The 22,510-nt window shown below is 35.1% G+C and overlaps 1 protein-coding gene across 3 annotated transcripts in view; it reads left to right on the forward strand.

Moving 5' to 3' along the window:
* Positions 1–21,798, forward strand: part of LOC129253867 (membrane-bound transcription factor site-1 protease-like) — a 26,238-nt gene extending 4,440 nt beyond the window's left edge. For 2 of the 3 annotated variants that reach the window (XM_064095288.1, XM_054892304.2), the window contains exons 3-23: positions 421–572; positions 1,189–1,342; positions 2,382–2,476; positions 2,624–2,741; positions 4,032–4,252; positions 4,553–4,669; positions 5,158–5,225; positions 5,634–5,736; positions 6,680–6,831; positions 7,694–7,858; positions 8,669–8,765; positions 9,392–9,484; positions 10,062–10,199; positions 10,664–10,836; positions 11,699–11,814; positions 13,268–13,424; positions 14,261–14,385; positions 14,930–15,148; positions 16,596–16,724; positions 17,444–17,570; positions 18,040–21,798. In XM_064095288.1, coding sequence (XP_063951358.1) covers positions 421–572; positions 1,189–1,342; positions 2,382–2,476; positions 2,624–2,741; positions 4,032–4,252; positions 4,553–4,669; positions 5,158–5,225; positions 5,634–5,736; positions 6,680–6,831; positions 7,694–7,858; positions 8,669–8,765; positions 9,392–9,484; positions 10,062–10,199; positions 10,664–10,836; positions 11,699–11,814; positions 13,268–13,424; positions 14,261–14,385; positions 14,930–15,148; positions 16,596–16,724; positions 17,444–17,570; positions 18,040–18,382 — 3,062 coding nt within the window. In that variant the 3' untranslated portion in view covers positions 18,383–21,798. Of the gene's footprint in view, positions 1–420; positions 573–1,188; positions 1,343–2,381; positions 2,477–2,623; positions 2,742–4,031; positions 4,253–4,552; positions 4,670–5,157; positions 5,226–5,633; positions 5,737–6,679; positions 6,832–7,693; positions 7,859–8,668; positions 8,766–9,391; positions 9,485–10,061; positions 10,200–10,663; positions 10,837–11,698; positions 11,815–13,267; positions 13,425–14,260; positions 14,386–14,929; positions 15,149–16,595; positions 16,725–17,443; positions 17,575–18,039 lie in introns of those variants that run through there. The other variant, XM_064095289.1, reaches the window with a different exon arrangement.
* Positions 21,799–22,510: the final 712 nt, after the last annotated feature.

The following is a 22,510-nucleotide window of genomic DNA, read 5'->3' on the forward strand; positions in this document are numbered from 1 at the left end:
CCATAATTTGACAATTAATTTTCTGTGTATGTGCAGCAGTGCAAAAACTCCCTAATAAAAACTGTATGAAATTGCAATGCAATGTATACCAGGAATATTCATTATCTCATGAATATTTCTGGTATTGCATTGTTATTCTAGGAATTATATTCTCTGTCAGATGACTGTCTGTAGAGACCCCAAGTTTGGTTTACGTTGAATATTTTTCTCATTGATGCATGAATGAACCCATTGCCAACTAGAACCGGGTGATGTCTGTACAAAGTCTATGTGAACCACATTTTCAGTTGTCAACGGGTTAATGGAACCTGTCTATACATGTACAGTCCACCTGCTTGGAAGGACCACTTCCCTTCTCTCCCTTGGGTGATCATTAAGAGCATTTTACCATATCCTATCATCACCCTTTTCTTTGCACAGAATTCATAGTCATGTTTTATAGTTACTACTCGGCCAAGGCAAGACACAGATATCTATGCGCGGCAATGAAGGGCTGCAATGCCAGTGATTGGCACATTGTAACCAGGGACAACCCAGCATCAGTTTATCCGAGTGACTTTGAAGTGATCAAGGTAAGTTAGGATAAAACACCAACAATAAGGAGGGAGCTATCAAAGAAAACATTCAACAAACTGATGAAAAGTGCTGATAGCTGTTTATTGGAAAGCTTAATGGTACAGTTTCAACAGTTTGGGTAGCCCAATTGAGCCCTGAATATCTGCATTGTGTATAATGTCTATACCTAAAGGTACATAATGAAATAGTAATTTCAGTTTCACTATTTCAATTCTTTTGTTTGAGCAGTGTGTATATTGGTTTCATGACGTTTGCTCTGGCAACAATTGCTCCGATGGAAAGTGTGCTTGTTAAGCCAAATAAAATCCTTACCTCCAAAACTAAATAAACCCTAATCCTAATCTTTACATTATTCTGAACCAAGAACTTGATTACAATCCTAACTCTATGTAAACCTCATGCCCTCTGAAATATTAAGACCAGAGCAAATGTTGTAGGAGCATATAATGTGGCACCTGTATACTGGGTATTTACATTTATTTGCAGCTCCTAGGATATTTTTATACATTGTTTTAAACAAAGTTTGACAAAGGTACATGTATTTCCAACCTTTTTTTGGTTCATTATTTACCTGCATCGTTCATTTATCATTACTCATTGTCCCCTCATCAGATATCGGGAGCGGAAGAGGCTGATCTTAGTGCTCTGTCAGATCACCCTGCTGTAAAGCAGGTCACTCCGCAAAGAAGGGTCACTAGGTCAATCAAGAGGTCAGAGGTTATGGAAGAGGAAGGAGAGGATGATGACGTCATGCCCTTTATTGATGGTAATTACGCAGCAGGTGTTCCCTTACCAGGTCCTTAGTCTCCTTGAAACATACATTTTAGAGAAAAATAAGCCAAATTGTGGCATGATGATTGTGATGACCACTTGATCTATTTGGAAACACAAAAATTTGAAAGTGTTATGTTATCCCTTTTATTTTCAAGTATAGTGAGTTGTATCAATAATGGAAAGGATAAATGATCAATATTTTGTTATCATTCTAGTGGCTCATATTACAAGACTACTGTACAAAATGGATATTATGCATTATGGGAAGGGAATGAGGGACAAGAATGTGGTCTGTGTTATGATTGGTGGCTGTGGCATATTGCTGTTTAATTGCTTTATTTGGAAAAATAGTCTGATCGTTGAGATAAGTGGGAAAGTTGTGTGAAATCAATGTGTATCTGTGAAGAAATGAATGTACTCCATTTCACACAGAAATGCATGTATGGGACTATACACATAGTTATTGGTCCTGAATATGTCAGCTGTATTTGTCATACATTGGATGCTAGGCATGGAAATACAAAATCCTTTGGGGTGAATATGTTAAGTTTAATATTCTTTCTACATTTTGAATAGAACTTGAAAACTTGAACATGTCACCTTTAAACACAGCAATTGTTTCCCTTTTTAACAGAGTCAATAATACAAATGTAAGTTGCTTTTAATGTCCTGATCAAACATACATCTCTAAATTCAATCCTATTGCACAAACGAGCATTGGTACCAAATTAAGCTGGTGGGTGTTTCATAGAGCTGTGTGAAAGTTGAGAATGACTTAGCACATTACTGGTAACCCTTTCTTCCAATAATGCTGTTGACTTAGCAATTAAGAACATGTTCCAGTTCATAAAATAGAGCGTATGAACAACTCCACCAGGTCAGGCTGATCACTGTAGATTATGTCATGTTATCTTTAATTGGTATCATTGTATTCTGTTAGTTAGTTTGCTTTTAAATTTCAAATAATTATCTTAGTCCAAAATATTTTCTATTTATTTTGATGTTTTTTTTGTTTTGTTTCAAAATATCAGGATTGAAAGTCAAAGATCCATGTGATGGAAATGGCGCATACTGCACCAGTAATTGGACGTCATCAAGAAAGATTTCAAGGACAAGTTTAGGAGTGGTAAGTCTTCCTTGTCAGAAAAGAAGTAAACTTATTGTTCCTTTCCTATTAGGAACAAACTCTAAAATGCAACACATTAACTTTCATCCAAGTTTTCTGGATCCTCTTGATGATTGATGAAAACTATTGATTTTTTTAAAATGATAGAATACCAACTTCTGGCACTCGACTGGTCGTCACACAAGCCGTCGTCTTTTGAGGGCAGTCCCTCGCCAGATCACAAGTGCTTTGGAAGCTGACCTGCTTTGGGATATGGGATTCTCTGGTAAGTTTTGATTTTATGTGTCAAGCCAAAACCTCTCCTTTATATTAGAGAGCAAATGGAAAGGTACACCATAAGGTAAATTGCCGATTGGTTGACACCCACTCCTACTTTTCATTTGGTCACATCCCCAGGGTTCCCAGCCCATCAGGAAATCAGGGAAAATTAGTTTACTTTTTTCCAGTCAGAGAAAAATCAGGGAATTTTATTTTTTTAAATGCCTCAAATGAGGGAAAATCAGGCAGTTTCGATCGGCCCAAAAGTCAAAAGCACTGTAGTCAGTCAGACTCTGTTATATTTTGTTGCATATCAAAACAACATCCATTGAATTACTGCTTATGGTGTTTTTTTAAGTGTAGCTGATTAGTTTTACATTATTGTATTCATACTGAAAATACATGTAATTCACTGCAACAACTTAAAAAACATGCAAAGCTGCGAATGGGTTATAATAATTATCAGGGAATTGTTTAACTTCATCAGGGAAAAATCAGGGAATTTTGTTTTCTTGAAAAGCTGGGAACCTTGATCCCACGTTGTCTTCTCCTTCTTTGTCTACGACCAGTTCATCTCCTCACCATTTGATGTAAATGTCATGTCGCCCATTAATTTTTTACTGCATTGTCTAATTTGGTATAATGCTATTTAGTCTACTGGATATGGTTTGATGAACTGTTCATGAATCACGACTGGGCAATGAGACTAATTTGGTATTTGACCAATTGTAATCTGGACCAAGGGGCAATTAGACCAAATTTATAGTAGACCAAATAGGTGTAGCCCAAGTGGTATTAGACAATCTGAGAAGTAGACCAACAGCTTGTAGACCAAGTGATAATGTCATGCTGTCACAAACTCCTTTCAAGTGTCTAGTCAGACACCCCAGACCACTTTGTCACCTCCACCTGATATATGTGATTGACTTCTCTGTCAGATTCCTTGCATTGAATTATTTCTATTGAGTAAAGTTCAAGATTCTCAAGCTCCTCTGACAAGACAGGGTACAAAGGGATGGAAAACAGTATGATAAAATGAGATAGGACAGGAAAATCTTGCCTATATAAAGACAAGAACATGTAGAAGATTTAGAACTGGAAAAGTGATTGCAAGTTGAGGCATGTGAGATTTCAGCTATTTTGTTCATTAGTTTCAGTTTATTTTAAGTTTTTTGTGTACTATCCCTGTACAAGAAGACCTTTTGCAACTTCAGCTATTTTTCTTTGTTTTCAGTCACCAGCTTGAAGTTGCTTTGATCAATATTTCATGAGGATCATCTTGTTCTTGTTTGTTCAGGTGCTGGCGTGAAGGTGGCCGTATTTGACACAGGTCTGAGCGAGAATCATCCACACTTCAAGAAGATCAAGGAGAGGACCAACTGGACCAATGAGAAGACTTTAGACGATGGGCTGGGCCATGGGACATTTGTAGCGGGCGTTATCACCAGTCATAAAGAGTGTCTGGGATTCGCACCCGATGCTGATCTGTACATATTCAGGGTTTTCACAAATAATCAGGTAAGGGGAGATTGAGTGTACATTAATCAAGGAAGTGACATTGGAAAAGGGAAAGTTTTGTTGGGTTCAATAGGGTTATTGTATATATCTCTATGTATTTCATGATAGTATTTTATAAATTGATTATATATTTTTTTAAATGTAATTCAGTCTACGGGTTGCTATGATCAGTGAATAAAACCATACTACTACTTTAATAACAAATGTTTGATTTTAAACCTCATGGTCTTCCAATATTATTGCCCATACCTGTTCAGTCTGGTATTATTTTCTGTTTTATATGTCTTTCATCTATTGAAGGTGTCTTACACGTCATGGTTTCTGGATGCCTTCAACTATGCAATCCTGAAGAAGATCAATGTCCTGAACCTCAGCATAGGGGGACCCGACTTCATGGATCATCCTTTTGTTGATAAGGTTTGTTGATGAACTTAGTAAGGGAGGGTTATATCATTGGCGTTCATCCGAACTGTCTTATCAGTCATTCTTGGGTCAACATATCAGCTTATGAACATGCAGTCAGCAGTCTGTATGGTGTTTTAGGGAAAAATCTAGGAGATTTGACAAGAAATATAATTTTAACTTGAATTTCTTAAAATATGTTTCTCACTGTCTTATCAGTGATACAACGAGTCGGATGTTTGCTGACTTTATGAAGGAATTGAATAAGACATGCCAATTTTGATGTTTTCAATCATGTTATTTGAAGATTAAATATCTGTAAATATTTTGATTAAAAGGAAATTTTATGCTACCATTTCATTGTGCTAAGAAATTGCTCAAAGAATTCAAGGGGCTTTATATGAAGATAATTTCTATGAACATATTTCCTTTAGTATATGTTAAAAGTTAAATAGAATAATTTACTAAAAAATTATATTTTCAAAATTGTATTTTATCAATAGGTGTGGGAGTTGACAGCAAACAAAGTGATCATGGTTTCTGCTATTGGCAACGATGGTCCACTTTATGGGTAAGTACTGCATTTATTTTTGAATGAAATTGCTCAAAGTTAGACAACAAGAAAAGAAGTAAAGGGAAAAGAAATCAGAGTTTAAAAAAAAAATGTCAGGAGTTGAAGATGATGGTACATCAGTAGCTCAATGTATATAATCAATAACAAAGCCTGAAGCCTGATGCACACTGTACAATCCGTTGCTATTCAATTTTCAAAGAAATTGTTATAGCATTTGATATTCCAAACTATAAAATCTTAATAATCATAGTTCGGAATAGTATTATGAATACTAAAAAACAAAAATCCTGTTGGAATAAAAGCAATTTCATTTCCAAATTGCAATGACACTATAATTGCTGCAACTTTGACAGACACGTACGCTATTTGCATGTAAGAACACTCTCGTGTTTTTTTTCCCCCCAGAACTTTGAACAACCCAGCTGATCAGATGGATGTGATTGGAGTAGGAGGAATCAACTTTGAGGATTCTATTGCAAAGTTTTCATCGAGAGGGATGACCACATGGGTATGGCAGTTTACACTTACTACAGGCAGTCAAATATGAAAACCATGAAAACCTGTCTATAAATCTTCAATTGTTTATCTGTATATATATATATATATATCCCTTTGTGGCCATCTTTGGCCACCCCCGTATAATTTCATTATCTGGTGATTATGACAGATTGATTGTGATTTGTGATATTTATTATTTTGTAATGATCTTTTTTCCAGTCTTAATATCTTTCTATCAACTTATAGGAAATTTGTAATTTTGCAGCATATTAAATATTTAACATCATCATCATCGTCATCATCGTCATCATCATTTTTGACATGCAATGGTGCAGAGCAGATTGAGTACTGTTAAGATAGGAAGTGACGAGGGGGGGGGGGAATAGCTCAGGGTGATGTTGAATAAAGCTGTTTGGACGTTAAGCTTGACTTTGCACATGACTTTGCAACTTGTCAAAAGTCTAGGCCACGTCTTTTAGCAAGAATCCCATTATAAGAATGTTAAGTGTCTTTTCATCACAGCTCTCCTGCAATCCCCATTGTTTTGTCTATGGTGATTGTGATGATTTGTAATGAAAAGGTGCTTGAAGGATTTCTGCAGGAAAGATACGGCTCTGAATTTTGAGAAGGTGCCTCACACAAAACACAACATTTTCTTGAATAGTTGCTTAGTCAGCTAGCTAGGTAGGGATGTATCATTTAACATAAATACATGTCACCAGTTATGTATAAAGCCATGCACAAATACAACAAACACCTTTATGAAATGGCCCATAGAAATAGTCCAACCTTCTATATAGCATAGCATATTTTTACTATTCCCAAAATCACATGTCGATTGCAGTTCTAAACATCAAAAGCCTTTTACAGACCGAAAGTATTCCTTTTTGGTCCTCTGTAATCTGCAATGCTTTCTAAAAATTTGGCATCCCTGTCAATATCTTCCTATGTAGGAGTTACCAGGGGGCTATGGTCGTCTCAAACCAGATATAGTGACATATGGTTCAGCTGTCCGTGGGTCAGGACTAAAGAATGGCTGCAGGACCCTCTCTGGTACTTCAGTAGCTTCTCCTGTCGTTGCTGGGGCCGTGACTCTTCTTGCCAGGTAGGGTATCTTTGTTCAGATTGCATTATTTACTGTATTTAATTACATCCACTATTTAATGTTTTTCATTTTATAGAATGTCACTTGTGCTGATGTACTAACAATTGTTCTTAGAGTATTGACATTGTATTGGTATATATATATATATATAGGCCTATATATGAACTCCTTAACTGCTCTGCCTCTTTTCTCGGTTGTATTTTTTGGGGGTGGGGGGTGACCTTTTGTTCATATGAATTTTTTTAAAATTTTTTTATTTCTTAATATTCCTAGGCTGTGATAAATTTCTTAAATACATCAATAAAATAATTAAAATATTCCTAAAATCAAGATTTGTATAAACTTCAAGACATTTGCCTTCATCAATAACATCCTTGATTAATTTTATTATTATTCTTTGATTATTATTATTATTATTATTATTATTATTTTATTCGGCAATAAAAAAAAAAAAAATTATAGTACAATACAAATCACACAAACAATAGGACATAGGTGACATAGTACAAAGGACCTGGAATAGAGATGAAGGGGCTGCCTGGATTTGGAAAAGGTTAACTGAATTACCATGGCCCACAGGCCTTCCTTCCCACACCCCTTCGCCTCAATCCAGGTCAGTTAAGAATATAAAAAAATAAACATATGAACTGAAACTGGCAACAATTAATTTGAGGGAAACAAGTGTACCATGGATCAATCAGCAATCATCATTTCAACCTGCTTTTGTATCATTTAGAATATCAATGGTCATAACAAGTTAATATTTTTCAACATAGATTGTGAACCCTTAATGCTTTGCCTGCATGTTAGAAAATGGCCATGGCAAGCTAGACCTCATCTTATGTATTTCCTTTCTCTGCAGTTCTGTCCAAGATCGCCATTGGGTTTTGAACCCTGCTAGCATGAAGCAGGCCCTCATGGCTTCAGCCAGAAGACTACCTGCTGCTAACATGTTTGAACAAGGCCATGGCAAGCTCGATCTTATCAAGGCTTATCAGATACTCAGCACATACAAGCCCCAGGCCAGGTAACGCAGAGCACCAACTTTTTTGTTTTGTGTGCAGTTTAAACCTGTGATTCTAATCTAATTCCTGTTAAACGAGTGACTGGTATTGCATTGTTAAAACAGCCATGCTCTGAAGATCCTACAAGGTCATCATGCATTAGGGTTGTTGTTTAATGATGCTACCATAGAAATATTGCTTCTAAGCCCATTAAAATAAAGTACTTTACTGATATTATTAGTGAATAACAATGTCTCAGTGATGATGGCGTTTGTGTGAATGGTTTCATGGATGCCTTTGTGATGTGTAAATGCATTGTTAACCTTGAGTAGGTAAAAGCAAATGGAGATGCATAATCATCATTTTCAGTACAATAATAATCCTGGAAATGAGCTTAAAAGTGAGGATATAGGAATCTGTTATTTCAGTGATATTTTAATTTTTCGTGCATACTTCTATTTATCATTTAGATTAGATTTTATTATTATTTTTAGTTAATATTTGTTTATTTAATCATCCATTTTATTTAATTCTATGCTGTTTTATGGGAGAAAACATGGTTATGTTATATGCTTCTTAATTTCATGTATTATTCTTGTTGAGTAAGCTATGAATGTTGAATAATAAATGTGATCGCTACATTATTATCCCTAAATGCTTATTGAATTCAACTCAATTTATTAGTCTATGATATATTATATAAACATTTTCTGTACTGGCTTTTACATAAACAATTAATAGAAAATTGCATATGTTAAATCGCACTTGTGGACATGGCAAATAATGAGGTGTAATTAATTGTATGGTTTCTGATTTTTTTTATTCATCAATAGCTTTAGTCCCAGTTACATTGATTTGACGGAGTGTCCATACTTCTGGCCATATTGTACACACCCTATCTATCATGGTGGGATGCCAATCATTGTGAATGTAAGTAATCATTCTTAGCACCATACTGGCCCTTATTAGCTTAATTTAAAATCTGTTCTAAGGTTGTGGTTTAACTGTGAGTAGCCAACATAGACTAAAATCTCTTACTGTAAAAGTTCAATGTACAGCTCATTTGACACTCTAATCATTCATAATTATCAGGAAATGATAACTATTATTGTTTCCTTCATTATTAATGCATGATGAAAGAGCAAAGAAAGCAAAGAAGCAAACAATGTAAACACGCTTTTGACTTCTTCCGTTTCCCATGATTTTAGCACAGAGTTAGACCATGGTCTAGATTAATATTGAATAATAATAATGATAATAATAATTGTGATAACTTTTTGAGCGCAAACACCGTCCAGAGATTGTTTTAGAGATAATCATACACACAATGAAAAGTGTGTAAAATTGTGCCGTGTAACGTCAGTTACCGTGAAAATGCCCTTATGATTTGACATGTGTGTCTGAAACTTATTTTGAATGTTCTTCGTATCACATTGCATGCAAAGGGCTTGAATCTCCCTACATCATGTATTGTACTTGTGTATGACTTTGAGATTTGAGAATGTGTTGAAAATGCATAATACCATTAATGCTTTATTATTAATTTGTATCATCAGGTGACCATCCTCAATGGCATGGGAGTGACGGGAAAGATTGTTGGGAAACCTGTATGGCAGCCCTTTGCTCCCCAGCATGGAGATCAGATAGAGGTAAGTTGTTCTTATAGAGTTACCATGTCTCCTTTAAGAGAGTTTCTAATCATCCTGAATGCTAGCAGTTACGAATAGGAATATGGTTTGGAAGAGACCGATGTATCGAACAAAAGTATACCATTTCCATTACAGTGTGTGGTGCCATTCGTGAATAAAAGTCATTTAATTTGAAAGTCATCATTACACCCTTTAAATTGATAACATGATGAAAACAACAAAATCACTGTCTTAAAAATGCACATTGGCAATTTTTCGGTACATTTACTCCCTTATCATTAATTTGGGGTTGTGCTATATCCATATTTATTTTGTCAAAGTATGATTATAAATATGAAATAAATGATTGTTGCCAATTTGAGGAGCCAAAGAAGATTAATTGTACCTAATGAAAGCTGTGTACCTCTATGGGTTATATTGGGTTTCTACTGGACAGTTTATATTCACTTGGTGTACAAGTAGATGGTCTACTTCTCAGATGGTCTAATGCCACATGGGCTAAAACCATTAGACCAAATTACTTTTTTAAAGTCTTTAACACACCTCTTCTTGACAATTTGATTTTATTCTTGTCCAGGTTGCTCTTTCCTTCTCCCCTGTCCTCTGGCCATGGTCTGGGTACTTGGCCGTGTCCATCACGGCTGCGCCCACTGCTGCATCATGGGAAGGGATAGCCCAGGGTCAGGTCATGATGACCGTTGAATCTCCTCCCGAGGTGAGTGTCTTCAACTTTCTAAGTTCTTTGCAGTTTTTAATGTGACATTCACAGCTGTGAAACCGACTCCAGACTGACAAAAGCTTTTCCAATGACAAACGATTGGTTGGTTTTGAGTTGGTTTCATTGGTGTTACTGTAGCGTGATTCACATATTTCAAATTCGAGTGAAAAACAGTGTCAAGTAATCTGCAAATTGTCAGTCTTTACCAGTCACCGTATACCTATACTAAATATTTTGCACAAATGTTCATACAATTTTCATAACTGGACAGCCTCATAATAAGAATTCCCAGATACACCTACATCAATGAAGTAAACAAGAATGTGATAAAATGGCAAATGTGAACTGATTGAATCTGTGACCTTGAAGCAAAATCGTGAAATGTCTATGCAAACTATTCTGTGTATACAAAAGTTTGAAAGTGTAACAGCCAGAATTCATCTTCTTTTTACTTACTTTAGAATGGAGAGGACTCCCCTAGACAGAGTAGCCTAAAGCTTCCCATCAGAGTGAAGGTGATACCTACCCCTCCCCGCAGTCAACGTATCCTGTGGGATCAATATCACAATCTTAGATACCCACCGGGGTACTTTCCAAGAGATAACCTTAGGATGAAGAATGATCCTCTCGACTGGTAAAGAAAAAAAGGATTCTATTTAAATGGAATGAGAAAATTGCTCTCCTATACCCGATTCATAGTGCCAGCTTCCACCAAAAAATCTCATTTATAAATGTAATCCTTTCGATGACATATATGAATAGGTCCATTAATAGTGCTGGTCGACATTTGATATCGTTGGTCGATAATCGCCAGCAAGATATTGCCGATAACGCAATATATCGCTGAGTCTGAAAATTCATAATATACGTTCATTATGAACTACAATGCTGATAGCAGGAAGGGGGGAGATGAAAGTAAGGCTTTTATCATTGCTTGTCCATGAAAAGCGGTCATTTGGGTACCAACTTACAAAGTTCTTCGTTGGATAAAAGCAATAGAGAGCAGCATTTGTGGTCATAGCCAACAAATTTTTTATCATATTGTGTTACCGCGATATATCAACATGTCATGAAACCTTTATCGAATATTCAAAATTATTCCAATGTCATATTGATGATATCAAAATATCGCTCAGCACTATTTGTTAAAGTATGACACTATTTTGCTTCCTCCTTTTGTAAAGCTTATCCTGAAGCTATTTTGCAGATAAGTACCTATAAAAAATCTGCAATATTACTTTGATGGTTCTGTTATCAATTGTACCCTGTTCAGGTATGCCATACCTCAAATGTTGCAGATTTTTATGTATTAACATATAACCTGTTTGTAATTGAACTTGGGTGGTAGATGCCAAAACAGAAACCTAAATAATTTTTTTAATTCAAATCAGCCCCCCTCTGTCTCACTGTCTCTATCTCAGAACTTCTTCATCATTTAAGCCCTTTGATATGCTTCCGTTTCTATCTCATATCTTGCTTTTCCTTTTCTTAACTAGGAATGGGGATCATATACACACCAATTTCAAGGATATGTATGAGCATTTGAGAGCAGCTGGTTTCTATGTTGAGATACTTGGTGCTCCATTCACATGCTTTGATGCAAAGCAGTATGGTAAGTCTTATTCAGATTGTTCTTCAGAGTCCCCTTCTGAAGTGGCTTTCATACCTTGACATTTTAGCTAGTGTATGCAGACCTTTGTTTGCCAAACTGTTTAATCATCTAATCCCATTTCTTGATATCAACAAATAAAATCATTGATATAAAGGATTCATTTCTTGATATCAACAAATGAAATCATTGATATAAAGGATTTATTTCTTGATATCAAAAAATGAAATCATTGATATAAAGGATTCATTTCTTGAGATCAACAAATTAAATCATTGATATGAAGGATCCATTTCTTGATATCAACAAATGAAATCATTGATATAAAGGATCCATTTCTTGATATCAACAAATGAAATCATTGATATGAAGGATCCATTTCTTGATATCAACAAATGAAATCATTGATATGAAGGATCCATTTCTTGATATCAAAAAATGAAATCATTGATATAAAGGATTCATTATTTGATATCAACATATGCAATAATTGATATAAAGGATTCATTTCTTGATATCAACAAATGAAATCATTGATATGAAGGATCCATTTCTTGATATCAACAAATGAAATCATTGATATAAAGGATCCATTTCTTGATATCAACAAATGAAATCATTGATATGAAGGATCCATTTCTTGATATCAACTAATGAATTCATTGATATAAAGGATTCATTTCATGATATCAACAAATGAAATCATTGATATGAAGGATTCATTTCTTGATATCAAAAAATGAAATCATTGATATGAAGGATTCATTTCTTGATATAAAAAAATGAAATCATTGATATGAAGGATTCATTTCTAGATATCATCAAGTGATTCATTGATATGAAGGATTCATTTCTTGATCTCAACAAGTGAAATATATTGATATGAAGGAGCCATTTCTTCATATCAAGAAATTAAATCATGAAAGTGATTGATTAAAAATCAATTATAAAAAGCAATGGTGAATGCTGGAATAGTTATTTTGATTTTGAATATGTGAAAAATTGTTCTCATGGTTTATGCTCTACGCTCCACTCACAGTTATTAGCAGTATGGATATAATAATTAATGAACTCAACAGTAAGCATAAGCTCTTCTTAGACTTTATACTACTTGAGGTTTCATGATTTAATCATCGAATGGGACTTTTTCGAGTTCTAAATCTTAAAAAGATAAGGTATCTTGCGTACGATTGCAGTTGCTTAAGGGGAGATGTCTTATCATTGATGATTAGCTACCTGTATAATGGTGCTTTGTGACAGACAGCCATCTATATTATGTATTGAAGGCTATTCTTGTATAGTTTGAACTTGCCATGGATTTTCCCCCCTCCCTTTCTGTAATTTGCTCTAAAGCACCTTGAGCATCTAATTAAGATGGAAAGTGTGCTATACAAATTCTATTTATTTTTACTATTATTACTTGCACCGAATGAATGTTATAATTGTTTTTCTGTAGGTACCCTTCTTGTGGTAGATCCAGAAGAAGAGTTCTTTCCAGAGGAGATCAGTAAACTGAAGAGAGATATTGACAATGGTCTATCAGTTATGATATTTGCTGACTGGTATAATACCACTGTCATGAAAAAGGTCAAATTCTATGATGAGAATACAAGGTGAGTAAACAAACTATGAGAACAGGGTCCTGTAAAAAAAAAAAAAAAAAATACTGATTTATATAGCGCAGAAAGTATGTGCATATATTCTACTGCGCTGCAATTAAGAGCTAGTGAAATGCTTGAGAACAAATTTAGAATAGGGGAAAAGGAAATGTATGGGAATTATTTGAACAGATAGGTTTTTAGTTTAAGTTTGAACGTTTCTCCTGATGGGCAGGATCTTATTACATATGGCAAACCATTCCATAATTTTGGGTCCTGTCTTACTAAGAGTTGTGGTTGATCCAATCAACCTCAACTATATGGAAATCCATCATTTCCATAATTTTTCCTACAGGAAATTTGTGCAATGTCCTTTTGTAAACAAAGATGAGCATACTGAATAAAAAAACATATTTATGAATTTAACATTATATCTAGAATTTCTGGGGGGGGGACATGTATTTCATATGTTGATGTTGCCTGCTTTTTAGTTGTGGTTGATCAGATCATTCGCAACTCTTTTTTAGACAAGGCCGTGGAGTATCACTGATTGCAAATTGTATTCAATATTTGTCAGTCTTCTGAACTAATGTGATTTTGACAAATCATAAAACTTATCATTATTATAACATGTATAATACAAGAAAACATGTAATAAGTTGAGTATATCGTGTTTTCCAGAAGAGATGTGAAGGCTCATTGGACAAGTCTTTGGTCTGTGAACCACAAGGTCTGGGGTTCAAATCTCACTGCAGTACTTGCATCCTTTAGCAATTTGCATTGTTGGTGTTCAATTATGAAATAAGGACACGACTCAAATATTTGCTTACCGGTAATCTTTTCATTTACAGACAATGGTGGATGCCTGATACAGGAGGCAGTAATATCCCAGCCCTCAATGAAGTACTAGCCCCATGGGGCATGGCATTCGGGGATGGTGTCTTTGAAGGAGAGTTTTCCATAGGTGGCAGGAAAAGTGAGTATTAACATATATTCCATACATGCTGTAGTGATAGCTAGATTTTACTTCTATCTTCATGTATAATTTAGAGATGGTTTGCAATGGGTGGTTTGCAATGGCAACTATATAATCTCCATATGATTAAATATTATTATTATAAATGGTGTTTGTCCTTGCAATGAAAAGGGAAGAGGTAATTAATGCTTTTACTTGTACATGTATGTAGAACCGTTTTATTTTTCTGACCCGCATTCCCCCCCCCCCCATGTCGCTTCACTTGAACTGCCCATGATAATTTGAGAGCATTACAAGAGTTCATGTGAACTATACTACAGAGATATCTTTTCAGGAACATTTGATGGAATTGCCCAATTAAATACACTTATATTGTAAACTGACGTAATAATAGAAATAATGGTAATAATAATTGAACTTGTATCCCCACAAATCTTAAAGGGTGCTCAAGGTGGTTTTCAAGAAATTTTGAAGGAAATTGAGAAGAATGATATTGCACTTGTCTTTAATGTTTGAACACCATGTTTCCACCCCTGTCCTACAGGCCAATATACCTCAGGGTCTAGCATTGTCAAGTTCCCATCGGAAGGGGGTCTCCTAATCCAGGCCTCTCTCAAAGACCAGGGCTATGAGGTCCTCAAGGGGGAGACCAAGACTGCCTCGGATGTCCCTATCCTTGGTATGTTCCAGCATGGCAAGAGCGCTGGTCGCATCGTCCTCTTCGGGGACTCCAACTGCCTGGACACCAGCCACATGCAGACAGGTTAGTCATATTGTGATGTCATTTCCTCTCGACTCCTGGGGTGGTTTTCTAAACTTTTTCTTTTCTTGATAATTTATCTTTTCTCATTGATATGACAGGATAGGTATTCTTGTAGATGTAGTAACCTTTGTAATCAAAATTTTCATAATTTTTGTTTCTTCTCTGTAGCATGCACAAAAAATATGGGGTTTATGAACGTGCATAATCCCATTGCAAGCGAAAGATACAAAATTTATGATAGGGTCCTGCATGTCCATGGGCCTTTCTACTGGTCAGAAGGGCTCTCACTCAGAACTAATTTTTTTATTGGTTTGTCTGTGAAAACTTAGAGAGATATGACAGAGAAGAGACAATTTTCAGAATACGGATTTGTAACAATCATAGTGTATTCTAACCTGGGAGAGAAATGATAACATTTACGACAGTTTTCAAGATTACCACCCCTGATTTCTTTCTTATTGTATGCCTTGTGATATTGATATCCTGTAAAGGGTGAGTCCCAGTAAAGGCAAGGGGGATGGTAACATATAAATTGCATGCTTAATTCCCAAACTATCTGTTGCCTACTCAAAAACTGTGGCCCGTCAATGATTTTACATTGAGTGTGGAAAGATGATGGCTATGCGTCAGCTTGGAAACCAGCAAGGGGCAGCCATTGAAAAAATCGTGAGACTTATATTATGTAATATCCAAATTACATTTACAACTAAGTGCCTAAATTCCAAGCTCAGGAATGTTCCTTTACTGTATGACCATGTTATGATTTCACAAAAGAAACAGCTACATGTAATTTAGAGGTCCTTTATTCCTTAACAGAATTTGAAAGCACTAGCACGAGTGTGTGAACTATCAAATTTTGCTGAAAGGGGCACTCTGGGCTGAAAATAATTCTAGAATCGTAACTCCCTGTCCTATTTGCTCCGTCTTTGTTTTTCAAAAGCCCTCTGTTCATTAAGCAACTCTTATCACTTATTTTGTTCATATTTTTTTTCATTATCAACCATTTATTCTGTTATTATTCTGTTTAACAACATTCCCATTCAATTACAACTAAGTAATTGTAACATGACTATAATTTCTGTGTTTGCCCTTCTCTTACACTTATTCTCACTAATTTCACCTGTCGATTTTCTGTGACCCTTCACATACACTAGTCCTTTTTTCTATTATTTTTCTAGAAAGTCAAACACTTCATTTTAACTTTGTTAATGTTTGTTTTTCCCTTGTATGTTTTTGTCTTTGTATGGTTTATTTTGTATCCATTATTTTACTTTCTTTACTCTACTGTATTATCATTTTGGTTACTTTGTTCTTTCTTGCCATTGTGTATTTCTTATTTACCTGTATATATGTTATATTTATCGAGTGACATAAAATGAATTGAATTGAATTGAATTTATGAGATGTTTGTAATTGTCCTGACCATGATTCCTTTCATCCATATCAGACTGCTACTGGCTTCTTGAGACCCTCCTTCAGTACACAGCTTACAGCAACCTCTCCCCCATGTTCTCTGATCATGAGAATATAGCTACCTCACTTCCACCGGTAGACACCTTACCAACCAGGATGGAAGGTAGATATAAACTTTCAAGATAAATGAAAGTAGTTGCAGTAAACACTGATTTCATGAGAAATTCTTGTCACTCTATCATCGTGGGTCTCAATCTGGAAGAGTTACATAAATTCAATTATGAAATCTGAACTGAAAAATGATCCCTCTGTAGATCACCAACACAGGGAAGCACATGTTGGCCAGTTATTTTTTTGCGTGGAAAAAGGCCAGGCAATTTTGCTTGAATCCCGTGCTGATTTTGCTAACATCTCGGCTATTAAACAATTTCTTCCAGAATCCTCTGCCACATATTTTTTTGGTTTTTATTTATGCGAACAGACACTTGGGTGGCAATTTTATTGGATTATATACAAAACCATTTTTAAATCGTTCCACAACTGGAATTTATCTTTAATTTTATCAAACATGAAATGAATTTGTATGCTATTTGTGTCCCTATGTATGAAATGTATGCAATTTTATAGAGTACCATATGTTTTTTCAACATTTTAGTGCATTTTGCATTCTCAAATGAATGTCAAAAAGATGACTTGTGGAAAATGGGATTTGTGAATGCATTATTACTATTAACATTTACTGTACTGGGCTATTATGAGCATTTCTCTTGCTGGTGGGGGATATGGGATTAAAATTGGCAAAACATATGGAAGATGGTAAGCACAAAATGTACAGTGTACAATCAGCTATGAAGTCTCTTCATTTCATTTGGTGAATTTCAGGCAACCACCTGTATCGCTATTCCAAGGTACTGGAAGCACACTTAGGGGAACCGAAGCCACGACCCCTCCCTGCTTGCCCCCAGCTGGCCTGGGCTATTGGAGAACCACTCAATTTCTCTGCTCCAAGGTAACGCCATGTACAATTGACCTTGTATAAGCTTGTTAAGGAAGTTAATGTTAGCAACTGATCTTGTATGCTATGAATATGAATGTTAAAGACACCAACTTACCTTTTCTTTAGGAATTTGAAAGTTAAATGTTACCATAAGACCCCTAATTTGCATTGTATTTTTATGACTCTTTATGCAAATATACTGAATACAACACTGCATTTGAGTGACTTTAAACTATCTTAATGATTTTCTCTTCTCTTTCAATTATCCATGCACCAGTCACTTTCAAAGAACATCCCACACTGATTGTTTTGGTTTATGTTCATTTGATCTGCAAACAGTTTGCCTAGTTCTGAGGAAAGCAGGTGTTGAGCAATCAGCAATTTATAATTGTTTTCTTCTTTCGGGCAAACTGAGTTTCCCCTTTAATGAAGCAATGCCTCCTCTATAATATTTTCTCATCATTTTCCTTCCATATCACAGCAATCTTTACAAGCACCAGAAGCTCCTATCCGTTCCAGAGGCATTCCTTCCTCTGGTCCCCAACAGACGCAATGGTCAACCGGTCGTCCCACAGCTCATGAAGGAAGAAAACGAGCCCAACGGACCGGGCGGGTTCAACCAGAACCTCTCCGCCTCTGCCCTGGACCAGTTTGGGCCTATCCCCCTCATAGGGATAATCAGTGTCCTTTTAGTAATGGGCTTTCTTTTTTATCAGGTCCAACAACGCAGGACGAGACCAAGAAGACGCAAACCGTACCGGTTAAAGAAGTCTTACCCCCATGCATCTTCGTCTCTTCATTACGGCAAGATGCCGGCGGTATAGTACTTAGCGAGCTAATTAGAAAACAATTTTTTTTAATGTTAAAATGTGAAAGGATGAATGGAGGCATGCATTTTTTTAAAATCCACTGAAATAGTATTCAAACAATAGTATGTCTTTAATGTATTTTCTAATATTTTTGCATGCAATGTTCTGTATTAGAACTTTGGCACCAGCGCTGAGTTTATTGGCATTAATTTTGGAAATTTTTATTTTGAGTAGTTTATTTCCCAACTTGGGGGATATTTTGTAATATGTGAAAAGGAAGATACATTTTATTTAAGATATTTGTCAGAATTGTGTACACTAATGATTTTATCTTTCATGATTTAAAAATGTGGTTAAGATCATTTCAAAAAGTAATTGAGGGTATTTACTTCAGTATTTTTCATTCCATTCTTGTAATAATTATTTGGAAGATGGGTGTGAAGTGAATTAGAAATTTATGCAAAAAAGGAATTCGACCCACCACTCTTATGAAGCATTCCAACATAACATGGGTCTGCATAATTTTTGTATACTTCCAACTTTGCTTTCTATGTTTGTAACTTGGTTGGTAATTCTTCAATTGTATTCATGTGATCAAAGTTTTATACCTGTTTTTGTATAAATATCATTATATGTAGTATAACTATTTCCCTTTAGTGCTTTCTGCTTTATAAGTAAATGGAAAGATCTTTTTAAATATTTTTTTTTAAATTGAAAGTCAGATTTTGTAGCCTATATGAAGCCAATCACTAAAATAGCTCACTTTGAACCATTGGAAAATATGCTTCATAATTGCTTGTAAGTTACGAGCGACTTTACAAACGACTAGTGACCCTTTCTTGTAGAAAATTTTATACATCAAATTTTCATTAGTGTTGATTTAGCTTTTAAGACAGGGTCACCTGTCATTTTTAAAGTCACTTAATGTACGGGCAGCTTAATTTATTCTGGCCATTATACAGAGGGCCAGGACAAGGGCTATTTTTGACAACTAATAATTAGTTCATACACCTTTGCTTACCGGTGTATCATTTAACCTGCTTCGTACTCTCGGGTTCACTTACTTTGCCCAAGTCAAATCTAGTAGGGCCAAAGAAATATGTTTGACTTGACTTAGGAGATATTATTAACACACGTTTTGCATATATTCTGGTCTAAAAAAAATCTTCAACTCAGGTGAATCTACGATATATCAAAGGTCAACTCATAAGTATTCTTTTCACTAGAAATCATACAATATAAATTCAAATCAATTAATGAAATACTTCAAATGTACAGAGATGAAAATGATTGTTTCAGTAAAACAAAAAATTATTCAGACACTGGATGCACTTGCTGCTGGGCATTGGGCAAAGTTAACTTCAAAACTGTAATTCTTTGTACTGCCCTCATTCATACCCCTTCCTGTGTCCCATTACATAACAAATTCACCTTTTCTATAACAAGTTTGATACCAGCCAATCAAATTAAATGATTTCAGTATCTTTTAACTGTTATTGCAAATTTGTTATTACAACACATTTCATGAAACACCCCAGGTGAATCCTGTATTTTATCTTGTCAAACTTTAATTTACTGTGAGTATACCATTGCCTTTTTTATGCAAGAAGTATTGCACAGGTTTATATATGTGATGTTACGTGCTATTGGGAGGTCCTCGGGTATTCAAAATGTCATGCAAATGATGTAGTTTGATCTAATGTTTATTGCACCATTGCATTTACCTGTTGGCTATTTACTGTTTTATTACCTTGCTCCATGGAACCTATGAATTTTGGTATATTCTTGGTGCATACTGATTGGGGAAGTTTCCCTAAGCAATACTCAAATTGTCTGACTGGCAGAAGGTTGTGCATGCCCAGCGTTTTGCAATTCCCATGCTGTTGGCATACAGGTACTAGCTCATTCACACGTTACGCAAATTGTACAGTGCGCATGAAAATTAACGGCATTCTGACTGATGAACAGGAATGGATTCAAAATACATGCAAATCCAAATTGCCTTCCGCCGGTCAGGCAGTGAAATTATTTTCCTGATTGGTTTCCGATGTTCTATCCATTCATCCTTTCACATCCCCATCTCTATTGTAAATAATGAACAATTTACAGGGAATATGGCAATTGCAATTGTAAGAATGTACATATCTACTTCTCTTTGATATTTGTGAATAGCATTGTGCATTGTTGACAAGTAGCATGACTAGGTCAAAGGTGAATGGAATGATACGAAATAAAGAAGAAGAAAAAAAAAGAATATTTTAGGACACCTTACTATTTTTCATATGAACATAAAGAAGGATTGTAAGTGTTTTAGAATAGTCCTGACAGTAGTGATAATGATTACATTTTGCTTTCATATAGCACTTAATACATCGATGCTCTGCAAGATAGGAGATAAGATAACAGACAGAATGAATACTAACAAAATAACCACCCAAATAGGACTTTTGTTATGGTTGTTGATATGTGTCATTTATGTTATGCCAAAACTACTTATTTGACATCCAGATTCTGGATGTAGCATTTGTATTCTGCTATGACACACTTTCTGGTTAGATGACCCCTGTGACATGAATTTATCCCTTATTTGTGATTTTTGCCATTTATGGTAACTTCCACTTAAAACTTGACTCTTATTGGTTGTTAAAAGGGAAGTTCACCCAGACACTTTATTTAAAACATTGAAGGATTGAGGAAATCCATCAAAGATTTAAATGTATTAGAATTTAAATTTTTTGATTTGTGAAGTCATATGCAAGCAGCTTCTCATGTATCGTTAATTAGAAATCAATGAAATGCCATTTCCTAAAAAAATTGAAAATAGTTTTTATTGTACCTTCAGTATCAACAGGCAAATTATTCCACACCCGCTCCTTAAGGAAGAAAATTTGTAGTCATCATGAACCATTGAAAACTTGAAATTTATACATTTTATCGTACATAAAATATGATGAAGCTGCTTGTATATGACGTCACAAATCAAAAACTTAGTGTTCTATTAAATTTCCTCAAACCTTCAATATTTTTTCTGGCATTTTTGCACCAAGCTTTTTGTCAGGGTGAACTTCCCCTTTAAGTACTGCTACCATAGTAATGACCATCGATTGCAAAATTACCATAATAGTGGTTCTCTCCAACAGGACTCAGATGTGTTGTATGTCTGTACAGTCAGATTTATATTAACTTATATGCAGTTCGTTATTTAATTTATCTAACTACTTATCTCTTACAATTTTTAATTTTTAACTTTGATTCAAGAATAATATATTGTTCACTGTTGTCTAGCCATCGCTAAAGATCAATGTTCCAGTGTGAAGGGTGAGAGCATGTATACTTGTCAACTTTGGAAATATGTTATATGTATATATAACAGTGTACAGACTTATCTACATTTTTTTCCAGGAATAAACTAAATGATGGATATTACTGTAGCTATCATTGGGTGTTGCATATTCTCTTTTGTATAATTTGTCAGTTGATGATGAATGTGGTGCTGTTGCTGATATTGATGATGATGATGATGTTGATGAGGATGAAGATGTTGATTAGGAGGATGATGATGTTGATGAGGATGATGACGATGAAAATGATGATCTCAATAAATAATGAAAACAATAGTGTTCGTGATGGTGACTGCGGCAGTGAGGATTATGATGGTAATGATGATATTGGTGTTGATGACGAGGAGATTCAGGAGAAGTATTCGTAGGAATAATGACGATGATGATGATGAAGATGGCGTTGATGATACTGGCTGGACAGATGGTAATGTTCTTAATGATCACACTTATAACAATACTTTAAAAATAAATGAAGATGTGATGAAATCATCTTTATCGAGTGATTATACCATTTAAAAAATAGAATTTGATTGATAGTGCTTGTTTTTATTATTGCAATATAATATTCCACTGTTTGATTATGCAGACACCAATTTCAATTATCTTTACGACAGATTCAATGCATAATAGAGGAACTAGTTATAGACAAATCCAGTAACAACACCCGTTTCAGTTATTTTTCAACACTAGTTTAATCAAGTTACAGTCTCATATCGGGCCATTCGAAATATATTCATTTTCTTCCAACAGATGGTATATATCTGAGTCTAATACCATGGGCTTAACCCATTGAGTAGTATTC

This window comes from Lytechinus pictus, chromosome 2 (genome assembly GCF_037042905.1).
Source record: "Lytechinus pictus isolate F3 Inbred chromosome 2, Lp3.0, whole genome shotgun sequence".
Classification (NCBI taxonomy): Eukaryota; Metazoa; Echinodermata; class Echinoidea; order Temnopleuroida; family Toxopneustidae; genus Lytechinus; species Lytechinus pictus.